Below are 14,159 nucleotides of genomic sequence, written 5' to 3'. Positions count from 1 at the left end.
CCATTTTCTTTCTGATGCAAACTTTTGTTGGATTATATTTTGCCTTCAGTGGAGCTGGGTCCAGCTGCATTGTTCGGAGTCTATTTGATGCATATGTGAGAAATCTGGGTTAAACACACAGCGCAATGAAGCATAAATCCTGGTGGGCTGAAATGATGCTCTTTTTGTCCAGGTGATAGTTACAGGATTTGCTGCCTTCTCTGTGGTTCTAAGGTGCAACACGACTCTGCTGACATCGCAGGGCCTTTGAGGTGCCCAGCCAAGGTCTGTTGAAAAATGTTATTTTCCAACGGGCATGTAATCTCTGGATTCTAATCAACTGCAATCGTGTTAGACAGAACTGCAGGCGGGTGTTGGAACGAGGGATGCTTTGGTTTGGAAATGGGTAAAACTAGTCAGGAAGGAGTGGATCTTGTTTCTGACTCAGCTGCTTGGGGAATGATTTTGCGTCTTTGTGTGTGTATATATCCGTCTCGTTAGAAACGGTGCTTAAGTGTTAACTGTAACGGGCTCTGCAATCCGGTAGGGTAAGTTTGGTGGTTATTTGCTCTTTCCATTTTATGTGATGCATTTGAGACGAGCCTTCCCTCTGGATTCTTCACCTGACAGCTCTGTTTCAATGCACTGTCCCTAACCAGAAGCAACTTTCTTTGGCAGTTTTACCAAGTCACACGTGTGGAAACCCGGGAAGGCTGCAGAATGGGATTCAGCAAGGGACAACGTTCAGCATCGGGGACAAAGTGAGATACAGCTGTAATCCAGGCTTCTTTTTGGAAGGACACGCGTTGCTCACGTGCCACGCCAATTCGGAAAACAGTGCCTCCTGGGATTTTCCTCTCCCCTTCTGCAGAGGTAAAGTGCCCTCTCCTCGTCTGGAACAGCCACAACGAAACAGGATTTAATGGGCGGTTTGGGGTTGGGGAAAACTTCATGGACTGTAAGCTTGATTTTAAAATACTTGAAAACTAAACATGATGTAGCTAATATTGAGGTTCCTTTTTATTGGTTTCCTTAAAGCTGCCAGCGTTTGGGTGAATAATAGGAAGGTTATGAAGTGCTCAAAGTATTCAAAATGCCGCACAGCTACTTTAACTTCAATTTCTTTGTCTAAAGTGTGGGGGGAGGAAAAGCCAGGAGTATTATCCATAAGATAGGGTGCCCACCCAACAGCAGGCAGGTTTTCTAGATGAAACACTAGAAAACGAGACTGGATTTTCTGCTTTCTGCCACGTCAGTCTGGCTTCCCTCGTGGCACGTTCCACGGTGACTGTGGTGCTTTGTCCGTAGAGAAACGTGAGTGTGTGCGGAGCGCTGCTGGGCTGGGGGCGCTGGCAGCGGGGCCACAGCCTGCCACGGGGGATGCTATTTGGGAGGAAAAATCCGGCCTTTGGTTGAAAAGGCTGGGCAGCTTCCCCGCAAGGGTAGGGAAACTTAGATTCCTCTCTCAGTATAGAGAGCTGCTTGCTAATTCTCCGGGGCCACAAGGGACTAGAGAGTCTGTAAATATACAAGTGTCGGTGTTGTTATACCAAAACAGTTGCTGCCGCTTTGAAGTCTTTTCCCCTCGATTCCTTGTGCACTTCAGCAGAGCATCTTATATTGATTCTTTTTATTGACTCTGCTTGTGCAATCAATCAGCGGTTCTAAGCTGTAGCGTAAATCTTGAATTTAAAGTGAGCAAATATTGTTTGCTTGGTGTGTTTTTAATGCTTCCTTGAATGAGTTACGCAGCAGTAGTGTGTGCTGCTTAGTGTATTTCTTGTACGCTTACCTACAGGTTTGGGGCCAAGGGCATTATACCACCGAAGGAGCGGGCACACAGCCAAAGTGACACTGGAGAGGGACAGCTATGGTTGCCGTTTTAGTATGATCAGTTATGATTCTTTGATTTTCCTTTGAATTAGGTCTCCAGTTGGAACATTTCTTTTTTTTTTTTCCTCCTAATTTCACTGGAGGTGTGTGCAGGATAAACATTCACTGAAATTCAACCTTGAGGGTATGCAAAGCAATACGCTTTAGAGAAGAGAAGGAAATTATCTGCATCGATGGACCATCGTTTCCTCCGGTCCGACAGCATTTCTCTGACAGCAGCCTTCCTTTGGAGAAAGGCAGGATCTTCTCCTTGCCCTGCTCTTCTTCAGACATTTGTGCAGTAGACCCCAGCGAGGGAGGGATTAACGCCTGACCCCAACAGGTGCTGAAGTCGAGGGTTGGCACCAGTGTCATTTTTGTGATCCCTGCTGCAGATGGAGTAAAAGACTATTTTTGCATTTTTGTCTTGAACTGCCAAACTCACTTTTAATTTTCACACCACCGTTTCAATCTTGAATCCTGTGGTGATGATGGTGGCCTCTGATACGCTTCAGGATGGAGAAATACTCAATTCTGTGGCGCTGGCATCAGTGCTGTGTGAATTGCTCTGATGGCCGCAGAACGTGTGCTCCTTCAGGCGCGCTTGTGTAGCGATGTGCCTGCAGGTTCCTGGAGGGAGCCGCTCCTTTTTAATTGTTTTGGTCCTGATCCTTCAAAACTTTACCTCAAGTTAAACTTCCAAAGAATTTTTTTGGAGGCAGGAACCAGAAATCTTCTCATGTAACATTTCACTCTTGTTCCAGGAAAGCAGCAAAGAGGAACCAGCTGCATTCCTTCCGCTGTCAGCAGTCGGACACTCGTGCTGGGCTGATACGCTGGGGACACAGAGCGTGGTTGTTGCAAGGGGCAGAAAGATTGCACACTGCCCAGCGGGTTTATGCCACCTGCTGCAGGGAAAACAGCGTTTGCAAAACTGTTCCCTGAAGATGAATATATATATATTTCCTTGAGACACAAAAGATCTTTGTGGTCTGTGTAGCTTGTAATTAATTCTGTTAATAGTGGCTTGCTGGCAGTTGTCAGCTGGAAGTTTGTTAAATGTATTTGTACATATTCTTTTGTTTTCTTATATAAGTTGGAGATGGGTCACGCTGCTGGGTCAGATCCCATCGAGATGAAAGGTGCCCTCTGGCTGAGCAGGTGTTGAAATCTCGGGAGCTGCTATCTTGGGAATAGACTTGTCTAATGTCGCTGCAAGGGACGGTGTTTGGTCTGGGGACTCTGCCCTTTCCTCCTTCCCCTTCTCTCCAGTGTCACGGCAGAGGTATGAGACCAGTGTCGAAACCAGTGGCTGTTTCTGCCATGCTGATTGAGGTCCTCTTCTGGTTTCTTTATGCTCTTTTCTTTGTGCTTGTCTTCCACTTCGTAACATCCTTTTCTATATCTTGGTAGCCTTGTCTCTATTCCAGTCTTCGTGTATTGAAATAACCAAAGATGCAAAGAAACGCATGGTAGAAAAGAATAAGAAACAAAGATGCTTGGGAGGATGTGCCAGGACAGCACCACCGTGAAGGGGTTCTGTGGCTCAGCTGCTTTTTCTCCTTAGCAGTTGTCTGCGCTCCCTTTACCCAACCCTCAGTTTAGAAGTACATATTACTTTTTCTTTTTTTTTTTTTTTTTTTTTTTTCAAAAAGGACAAGTGTAATCTCAATGAGAAAGGAAAGTAAGAAGGAATTCCACACAGAGAAAGAATGGCCTGGTGAAATGAGTCTTTGCAGAGGCAGTGAGAGCAGCTAGTGCTGCAGCTCGCCAGCGGTTTTGAAAGCACAGTTATATCAAAATTGATTCTTGGACTCTGAGCTAAGAGAGACTATAAATTCAGTCTGCACAGACTCTGCTCTGGTGAGTTATGTTTCTTGCTTACGTGGCAGGAAGGATTAAAACCGGGGTGATCTCATTCAGGGAGCACCAGAGCGGCAGCGAGTGCCGTCTCCGTGCTGAGCCGCGAGGGAGCGCGGGGGGGAGCTGGGCGGCAGCCGGGGCTGCCCAGAAGCAGCTGGGCTGTGCCCGGCAGACCACGGGGAACGCGGAAACTTGCCTCAAGGACTGAAAGTTCTCAGCCAGTCTGGGTCAGACTGTAAATTCCAGACTAAGCTGACGCTTGCCCATCTATATGACGTGTGTCAGAAATACCTGGAATGGTTTCCTCGTTGCATCTTGTGTGGTTTTACACGCTTTCTGCACAATTGTTCTGCAGTCACAGAATAAAAGGAGGCCTTGTACTTAATCAAAAGGGGGCCTTAAGCTGAGTCCTACAAGTCTAGCTGTTCTTTCATCCTGACAGTTGGTACGCTGGAGGCAAAACCCCAGCAGATGTGGAATGCCGTCTTCCGTTCTGCTGTAGCCACGGAAGGAACAACCTCACCTGGGTCAGTTAATCTCAAAAAAGGCAGAACGGTGCATTTGGGGCACCCAAAGAATATCCGGAAACATCAGAATCTTTTGTAAAACGCTTTCGTGCGTGGGGAGAGAAGTTTTGCCCGGTTTGCTTGCTGAATTTAGGTAGAACTGATAGGTTTATGATTCTGGTAGGCGGTTGAGTAAAAATTCAGTAAGCCAGCTGAAAAGTTGAGAACACTTGTGAAGCTACATTTTAAGCGTATCAAATATGCATAATCTCATTAAAAGTGGTCTGTCTTACTGTAGCTCAGACAGCTGCTTAGACTGCACTGTGCCCAAAGTAACTGAAGGGAGGTTCAAGGAGATTTTAGAAGACTGTAGAATATGTTTAAACAGTAACAACCTCTACAAAGTATGGAAGTGTGTATTTAGAGGTAGATGGGAAGGGAATATATTTCCCATTAAATACCTTCTGTAATGAAAAAATTCCAAGGATTTTAAATTAAAACCTCCCCTTTTATTAAAAAAAAAAAAAAAAAGAGCCAAACCCACCATACCCTTGGCTAGATCTTCAGCTACTGTGAATCAGCTTAGTCCTGTTTAAAAAAAAAAAAAAAAAGTCCCTTTGTTTAAGAGTTCTAATGTAGCATTGAGTCAAAATTCTTTAGCATATTTCTCCATCCCCTCCTGTACCTCTCCATCCTCTTGTACAAACCAACTTTAATGTACCAGATCCAGTCTCAGACATCCCAGACCCCAACAGTAAACGTGGCTGGGAACTTGCCGGTGGGAATTGCTTCTTCCAGATCCTTGCTGCGTGTGTGGAAGGGCTGTGTGTTGCCCGGCGCTGCAGGGACGCACGATGGCGGGGAGACGCCAGTGCGTGGCCATGAGCACCGATGCCCACGTTCGCACGCAGAGCCTGGATCCTTGCAGATGGCTCATGGTAGAGGTGCAGGACCTTGTTTGCAAAGGTGTTTGAATGGTTGCTCAGGGCCAATAGCAGCCAGGCGACAATAGTGTTTCATGTGTTATGCTGGAGATAACACTTACCTCCAGAGGGGAGCTATCTCAAGAATAAATTGCCTTTTCGGATCCCTGTGTTTTGCTGAAGCAGCTCATAACCTTGCTCTGCTCTGTCTTGCTGCCGGGCACGTGGTCTGAGAGTTCGCTGGATAAGAATCGTTTTTGCATCTCTTTCTTTCTAGCATCTGCAGGGGCACTTATTCATGAGAAATCAAATTTGAACATACCTGTAAACTGGTGAGTCGTGCCTATCCTCTTTGGCTGGAATCCATTCATCCTCGAAAAAGCATTTTCATTCTGTCGGAGGAAAGGGTTTGGAAGTGGCCCTTTCACTTTTCACATGGACCTTCTTTGGAGGTCCCACTGTGAATCTTCTGTATGATGTGCTGAAGTTTGAAGGATTTTTCATACAGAGATCTTTCAGGCTACATTTATTGATGATTCAAACTGCACTTCTGTGTCTGTAAATAACTTCTGACTGTTGTGATAGAATACCACGGAGTAGAGCATCACGTTGGGATTTCAGTGGCCTTTTTCAGTCCAAGTCTCGGCTGCTGGAATGGCCCAGCAGTAGTTGCACGTTTGCCTACGTGTCTGGTTTCATCCTATTTTTTTCTGCCTTTCCTGCTTGTGCAGTAATTGGCGATGTGCCATCCCAGTCCGTGATCTCCACTGGGCCTTAGAGGTGCCGGTGAACCCACGGAGGGTGTCGGAGCAACACAAACAACGTGTTACAGCCCGGGGGGTCCTGACGCAGTCACTGGCCCCCGGTCGCTGTGTCTCCTGCTTGCTGGGGTGTGTGGCTGAGCTGGGAGAGCAGATGGCCACGAGAAAGAAAAATTGGCGTATACGTTTGTCATACTTTATCTTTCAAGTTTCATGAGTTAGAGGCCGGAGGTCTCGGCTCTGCTGCTAAAACCTGCTGGTAGCAGAAGACGCTGATTCTGAAAAGGTCTAAAAGCAGAAGGACCCTCCTGAGCAGCCCTGCGGGATTGTCCTGCCCTCCTTAGGCGCCCATGACCCATTGCGCTTAACAAACGTTCTCACCTGTGTTAAATTTCAGTTTGGAAGGGTTTGGGTTTGTTTTTTTTTAAGTAGTTTGTAATGAAAGTAAGTGTTTATACTGTATGGCCCCAAGCTCCTTGACTAAAGCTTCTGAAATGCTGCTCAGTAATACACCTTGTAAAGTTAACAGGCTTTTCTTAGCAGCGTTCCAAACAAACGCTGAGCTGATGCTGCGTGTACGGGAGCAGTGAGCTGCCCTGCTCCTAGTCACATTCATTTCTGGTCTCCTTTGTCTTCCTGCCCGTGTTTGCTTTAGATCCTCCTCCTTTAATAGCTCTAATAGCTCCTGCTGATAAAATTCAGGTTGTGAAAATGAAAGAACCTGTAGCCAACAGGAGATCACTATATGACTGGGAAATGTCACTGGTGGATTTCTGAACAAGCGGTTAAGTTTTTACCACTATGATTTTGGTAACAACATACATTTCCTTAAGAAATCGGAGCAAAGACATGGAAGGCGGGTGTGTGGGATACCTGTTCTATGAGATTTCTATTAAATACAGCGCTTGTGCTGTGTAAGTCCTGTTGTCCCAGCCCTTGGGGGTGTTTCTGCTGCTGAAGGTGCCGAGATCTATGAGAGCTGGAAACCAGCCTCTCCCCGTGCTGTGAGAGGAGAGGATCCGCACGTCCGGGGAACCCTCCTGGTCACTGAGCCCCGGCGGTTCCCCTCCTGCTTGGCTGGGTGTGCCGACAGGAGGAAAACTGCAGCAAAAACCACCTCAGACGATCCTAACCAGGAATAAGGGATGGAACAGAAAACTTGGGCAACCACGTGTGAGGAAACAGTGTCCTGACAGGGAGATGCATTATGTGAGAACCGCCTCCCCAGGGACGTGGCAGAAGCTCTGTTGCTTGGGGTGTTCAAAATTAGACTAAACAAATCACTATAAGTGTGCGGTGGGGAATACGCTGGCGCTTGCCAGGGGACACTAGCTGACCTAATAGGATTTTGCATCCCGCAACTTCTTTGTTAATAGTGTGTCGTAAAACACACCCTGACAAAAGCACTGGGGCTTTTAAAGCTCTGCTTTGCATTTGGGCTTATTCTTTTTTGATGTCCTGCTTTGTGCGTTGCAGCAATATCTGAACACTTGCGTTCTGTTTCCAGCGGATGATGCTTGCGGAGGGACTTTGCGGGGACAGAGCGGAATTATCTCCAGCCCTCACTTTCCTTTGGAGTATGGCAATAACGCAGACTGCACGTGGACTATTCTCGCTGAGCCTGGAGACACTATTGCTCTGGTTTTCATGGATTTTCAGCTGGAAGATGGATACGATGTCCTAGAAGTTGCTGGAACAGAGGGATCTTCGCTCTGGTAGGTTCCTACCGGCCATAGTTGATTGTGTCTGTCCAGTCGCGTGGTGCCCGCTGATGTTCTGGGTGCGCGGATAGAAATTTCACGGGATGTTCAGGGCAAACAGAGTTTGTGCCTGAATGAAGGTAGTTCCCGGTTAATCCCAGCTATTCTACAAGTTGTAGCTGCTGCCTTCTAATGGAACTCCCTGGGATGCTTTTTATTTGCTCAGTAAGCTGTGGCTATTGCCTGCTTTAGACGATGTTCTCTGCAGTCAGGTTTCAGTGTAGCTGCTTAGAAGAAATAAAGAGTTTAAAAAAGCAAAACAACCCAACGCTTCAAAACCCAAGAAACCCTGCTCAAACGTCGTCATGCTCAAACCTTGTTTTTGATAAACTGTTTTCTGATTATTGCTAAATATGTTGCTGACAAGTTGACTTTGCTGTTAATGAACTTCTGGCAATTTTTTCTACGGATCAGTTTGTCTTTTAGACGGGAGGCTGTGTGTAGAATTTCAATACCCCTCTCATCCCATTGTTTATTTGAGCGATGCTTTCAGAAATATTGCTTTTACGTATAATAAATACCACACGGATTTCCCCCCCCCCTCCCCCCCAATGTACAAGAGCTACCCAGATGATCAGTGCTGTGAAGCCTGAGGTGAGGGATTGCAGAAGGAATCTGACGTTCCTCTTATAGCGGAGGAAGCTCTGCCTCTGGTGCGCTCTGTGCTGTGATCTCCTGCACCCGCATCGCGCTCAGCAGACAAAGTCCAAACTAGCAGCAAATGGAAGGGAATGGTCTTAAACTCGACATCCCTCTGGAAGGCAAGAATTAAGCGTTTGAAATAATTAGGTGTTGCCTGGGATTATCAGCAGGAAGTTAAATTACGATTATTTATGAGGATTCTGTAGCAGCCACAAATAACATTAAGTAATTTATACTTGCCTGGCAATTATGGGGGAATAGGATTTGAATGTTTAGGGTGTATTGATGTGAGAGAACTTGCCATTTAGCATGTACCAATTGTTTACTGTTCCCAGGACCCTTTTGAAAATTAGATGTTGCTGTTTCATGAAAAAAAAAAACCCGGTTTTATTAGCATGCATTAATATTTTAGGGCACTGTTGGTTTTTAGCCATTATGTACCGCAGCGAGGATCACTCATCTGTGGTGTGTGGTAAAGATGGATGTAGCTAGTTAAGAAACATTATTCAGCCTGGAGGTGTTGCCAGTGCAGCACTGTGTCTTGTCATATCAAAAATAAAACAATGCCTGTCAGACTGAACCTGCTGGAAAAAAATTTAATAAACTACCCATAAATACAGCATGGTAGAACTTTAAAAATGGCAAATGCATCTTAGAAAATTAATCCCTTTGACTTTCAGTAGTATATGCATGTGCACACGCAGTGTTTAAAAAATGAGATTTAGAAACTATTTTAAAGGTAGTATGTCTTACAGACATCAGTTTTGGGGCCTTGTCAGAGGGAATAAGGATGTATTTACTTTCCTTCTTCCCCTTTCCCCCCCCTCAAGCGCCCGCGTGCTGCATCTTTAATGATGCCTTTCCTCCAAGTGGAGTTTCCCTGGGAGCTGGATGAACTCCGTGGCTGCAGCAGCAGTGGGCTCTCGTTTGAGTCCGCCGGGAGAGAGCCCAGGCGAGATGCGCTCTGTTAATGAGCGAAACAGGTCACACAAACAGGAATTTCATCCAGGGCTCGTAGAAAAAGCTATTCCTGCTTTTTGAGGGTTGTCCTGCGTTTTTATAGTGCCGTGAAATACACACGGGCAAGATAAACACACCAGTCAATTCAAAGGGATCTCATTTAGTATTCTTGAGAAGCAAACTTTTCAGACCCATAAGCGGAATTACAAAGAGTCTTATTTTGAATTTCATTTTTCAGAGCTAGCCTTCACAACTCAGAGCCTGATAATTAAATTCAGATGACTCATTTTTCCCATTTTTTAATAATTTTTGCCTGTAGGGAAAAAAAATGGAGCTCATATCTCCTCTTTAAACATGTTGATATGATTCAGCTTGAAAATATAGCTAAAAACCTTTTTTCCCCTCCGTCTATGAAAACCTAGTTTTAATTATTGGTAATATGGCAGATAGACTTGCGGCCAAATAAACCATTCTATTGAAGTATCTTGCAGCTAAATATTTCATTTCCTAAGCCTTATAAATAGCTTTAATCTGGTCCAGAGATGTACACAAATAAACAAAATTAAACTTCATCTGGAGTATAATTCATACGTATTTTTGAGCTATGGGACGTTCTGTAATGGCAGTATTTGTGAGAGCACTAACTCAGCACATTAAGTAAGCTTGACTTGACCTGCACTTGCTAAAAATCTCCTGCGTTGTCATTCCCCTCCCGGCTTTGGAAACAGGTGCTTTGTTGGTTTTTTTTTACGGGCCAGATTCCCTCACCTCTCCTGCCTTTGGCGGCCGGCACAGCTCTCTGCGCTGCACGTTGGTCTCGGCGCACGCAACTGCTCCCTTGGGAATCCCGGGACGGGTTTCATTTGGTCCCCGACCTGTCGGATGCAAATCCCGCAATAAGCCTTGAAAGGGAAAGGGCATTGCAGGTCTGAGCATCCCTATGTCAAGCGGAGCAATAGAGGTTGAGTAGCTATTTGAGATGTACTAATAAAATAACACATTTACAGCTCTTTTAACTGCTATTGCAGTTTCTGTCATGGGACCTTGGGTCTAGATTTCCTTGACAGGTGAGAAATAAAATTCTACTGAGCAGAGAACAGGAGGGGGAAAAAAGTCGCAGTGTGAAAAAGAGCGTGTCGGATCAGAAAGGATGGTGTGGGGGTCTCCAGGCTGTAAAGCAAAATTGGAAGGATGGCAGTAGCTGCCCTGCTCTCCTTCGAGGTTATCTGGAGTGGCCATCCCAGTCCCAGCCCTCCTCTGCCAGGGCAAGGATGCTCTGGGCACGGAGAGGGGTATGTATGTAGTGTTTATGTTCTCTTACGTCATTATTCCCCGACTTTTTCTTGTCTTTGAGACTTGAGGTTCTCTTCCCCCTCATTTTGTAGTAGCGGAGGGACCTGAAAGGATTAATGAAATTCTTCCCCATAAATACATGTAAAAGAAGAAAATCCCTCAAAGCAGCTTGGGCTCCAGCCCTTAAGGGGACTGAGCTCCGTTGATCGTGTGCTTTGTGTCAGTATCTGCTCCGAGCTGAATAAATCCCTCGGCTCACGCTTCTCAGGAATATCTGCTGATTACGGCTCTTTCATGGTACTTGGTTTAAAGCTTTCTTCGGTGGCAAGCGTCCCTGTGGGTGCTCAGCTCTGCTGAAAATACCAAAGCGTTTCCAGCTGAGCACCTAACGCATCCCGAGACCGTGTCTGGTGATGAGGAGGTCTCCAGGCTGGTCCTGGATGGCCCTGACCCTGCCCTGTGGCAGATGTGTCCCAGCCCGTTCTTCTCTTTGGTGGCTCAGCGTTTGCTCTGAAGCTTCGGGGAGCTTTGACTGTTGACAATGCTGTCTCTGATCTCCTGCAGGTTTTTCTGTGAGTGAGTCCTTGGGGCTCGGGGGATGTCGGAGGTGACGGGATGGGAGCTCCTGCAGGGATGGTGGGAGCCGAGGTACCGCAGCTCAGTGCTGGTGGCCGTACCCTTTTGTCACACCTCTGGCATGGAGGTGTCCCCTGAAGGCAGGAATGTGCTGTGCAGCCCTTGTCTGGCTGCCCTCTGAGCACGCTTTAATAGAGGGTAAGTTTTTGCGTTGCCTGTGATGGAGGGGGTCTGGATTTCCTCTGTTTGTGCACATTTGGTGCAGTTTTAAGTAATGCAAATGATGAAGATGTGGTCGTCTGTCTCTTGCACTTCTTTCTGTCATGTGTTTAGATCCCATCTAGCTGGTCTGGGACCTCTATCTAATATTAGGCATAATGACTCGTATTATGGTTATTAAAGCATTATGCTGCTATTGCCGGAGAAGGTGGTGGTGCAGGAAATGACTAATAATCCAATTTGTGTATGTGTGTTTACAGGAATTGACTAAGATCAAGTGTACGTTTTTCTGGGTATAATGCAAATATTTAGCAAAGAAGGTTTTTGCAGTCATTCCAATAGAGCTGAAGCAGGCAAGGTAGGTAAACAATAGAAGCCTTGTTCTTGGGCTGTGTAGAGCCACATGCAACAGAGTTCCTCTACTACAGGGATTTTCGAAGTTGTGGAGGTCTAGGAAGGCAATCTGATGTTTGCCATGGGAAGTTTCTTTTATGCTGTTGGAAAATAGGAGAAAGTGGAGGGGAGACACTGTCAGCTTCAGCCTGTCCGCTGAACAGGTGAGCGGCTAGTGGTAGCCGTTCTGCCCAGAAGGATGTTTGGTGCTCCACGGCTGTTTGTTCTGCCAGTGAAACTATTTCGAAGCCTCTGCTCCTGCCAAATGAATTAGTTCCATGAGATAAAACTAACAAGTATCTCATTTGTCTGACTATGACAGACTGTCTGGCGTGTTTTGAAGGTTCATTAGATGTTTCTAATTTTCAGAAGGGAAATTTACTTTGAGATGTAGATGGCTTCTTTAATAATGAGGCTTTTCAAGCCTTTTATAGCTATGTCGTATTTTGCAACTGTATATGGTAGATCATGAGAATCCACATTGGTAGGAGGGACGGGGATTTTAGCGAGGAAAGGTGCTTCTGTTGCTGCTCTATCGTAGTGTGGTGTTTTTCAGATCAAAAAGTTCTACAGTATGTGAAGGGTCTGAACCTTTTTGGGTTGCTCTTTAGCCTTCTATTAGGTTCTAGTGCAGCAATTAACCCGCTTCCCCCTTGACCCCCGAAACCTTATTTCGCGTGATCTCTTTGCTTGAGCTCAGCTGGAACAGAACGTTACCTTCGTAGTACCACGCACAAAGTTGCACGTTGACCTGGGAATATGATTTCCTTTTGAATTACTTCATTTGTCTCTAGGTTCCTGTTTTTCTGTCCAAATGTTGAGCCTGCTTAGCCCAGCCTATAGAAACCCCAGCGCAGCTTGGGAGTGGAGGCTGCTGCGGTTGCGGATCCTTTTCCTCCGAGCAGTCCGGCCTCCGCCCACTCTTCTGAATTACAGTCCACTGTGGGGCATTTCCGCTTGAACTTCAGTATGTTTCTTTATTTCGTATTGCAACTTTTACTGAATGTGGCTACACTTCTGAAAATCCAAATGCTTGTCTCTGAAGAAAGAAATGAAGCTGACCATTTCCAGATGCCACCCGCTCCCTTCTATTTCTTTAGTCTGTTTCATGGTGCTTTAAGAACTGCTTTCTCCTCAGTTGCATCACTTGCGTGTTTTGTTCCAGGAGGACACGAGCATAGAGTGAATTCACATTAATGCAGAGTCTTGGTCTGTGGTATCTTTCTTCCCTGTGATCCTCCTCTTGACTTATTTATTCTACTTTATGGAACAGAAATCTAATTTTCATGGGGGTTGCGTCATCTGTCACGTTGCCCCTCCGCTGCTGTCCCACTCTTTGAGCCTTCCCTTGCCATTCCCCCTGGGAAACTTTTTTTTTTTCCTTTATTTTCTGTTAATAATCCCCTGCTAAGTGTGTGCCATGGGAGAAGCAGGGCTGCAAGTGAGTAACTGCTGAATCAATGGAGTTTATTCCTGTCTGAATCTGATTCCTCCTCTTCAATGTCTCATCTTCATTTTGCCTTTTCAGCCTTGGAGCCATTTTTTGCTCATCTCGATTGCGCAAATGCTTTCCTTCTCCTTAAGTCTATTTTTACACTTAATTTGGGTAGAACTGGGTTTTAACTTTGTGTCTTCATTTCCAAGCCGCGGGGCAGCATGCCTTAACACGTGCATCTGCATTGTTCTGCATTACTTCTCTGGCAGAGCCGTGCCAGCTGTGCAGGCGGCGCAGGCGTCTTGCTGCGCCTCGGGAGTGCTGTGCGGCAGGTGCTGAGCAACGGCTGAACCCCAAAGGGACCCTGTGCTGGGGCGACTCTGGGAGGAGAACTGCGGACCTCTGAATTTCAGGTTCCTCCGGTTAATTCTGTAACGTCTTCCTTTTTGGAGCGGAGCCCAGGAGAGCCCTTCCGGACATCAGCCCCTTTGGGAACAGCATTTCAGAAGTTCTCTCTTGTTGCCGTGTTTCTGTGGAGTTGAGTTAGGGGGAAGCATGGTTGGAGGAATCGCCTGTTTCAGCAGCTCCTCTTAACTGTTGCGGACTTTATTTCTTTCCTTGTCATTATCTGCAGTTGACCCTTCCCTCCTCACCACCCTTGTCTATCCGTTAAATGGTTTCTGATACTCATTAAAGCTCTCCTATGCGAGATCTGCTTTGTGCTTCCCTCTTGATGCCAGTTATTTCGTGCCACTGGCCAGGCCAGCCTGGTTGCACGTCTTGTGCTCTACCCGTAAGAGATTAGGGCACCTGTGTTCTTGAAGGTCACTGTTTCAGATGATGATAATGTTGGTTGGTGAAAAACTGTTCTCTGCGTGTGCCTCTAATGAACCAACCTATTCTCTTTATATCAAAGCAGCTTCTGATCCTTAGAAAGCAGTCTCGGAGCTTTCAGCAAGTATTTTCATCTCAGACCT

At 46.1% G+C, this 14,159-nt stretch overlaps 1 protein-coding gene across 1 annotated transcript in view; it reads left to right on the top strand.

Moving 5' to 3' along the window:
- CSMD2 (CUB and Sushi multiple domains 2) overlaps positions 1 to 14,159 on the top strand; it is a 293,220-nt gene that overhangs the window by 73,740 nt on the left and 205,321 nt on the right. Inside the window, exons 4-5 of the mRNA XM_054223614.1 lie at positions 658 to 852; positions 7,412 to 7,619. Of these exons, the coding sequence (XP_054079589.1) occupies positions 658 to 852; positions 7,412 to 7,619 (403 nt within the window). The remainder of the gene's footprint in view (positions 1 to 657; positions 853 to 7,411; positions 7,620 to 14,159) is intronic.

This window comes from Rissa tridactyla, chromosome 18 (assembly GCF_028500815.1).
Source record: "Rissa tridactyla isolate bRisTri1 chromosome 18, bRisTri1.patW.cur.20221130, whole genome shotgun sequence".
NCBI classification, from domain to species: Eukaryota; Metazoa; Chordata; class Aves; order Charadriiformes; family Laridae; genus Rissa; species Rissa tridactyla.
The sequence above is the reverse complement of the archived record's forward strand: the minus strand, read 5'-3'. Positions and strand labels throughout refer to the sequence as shown.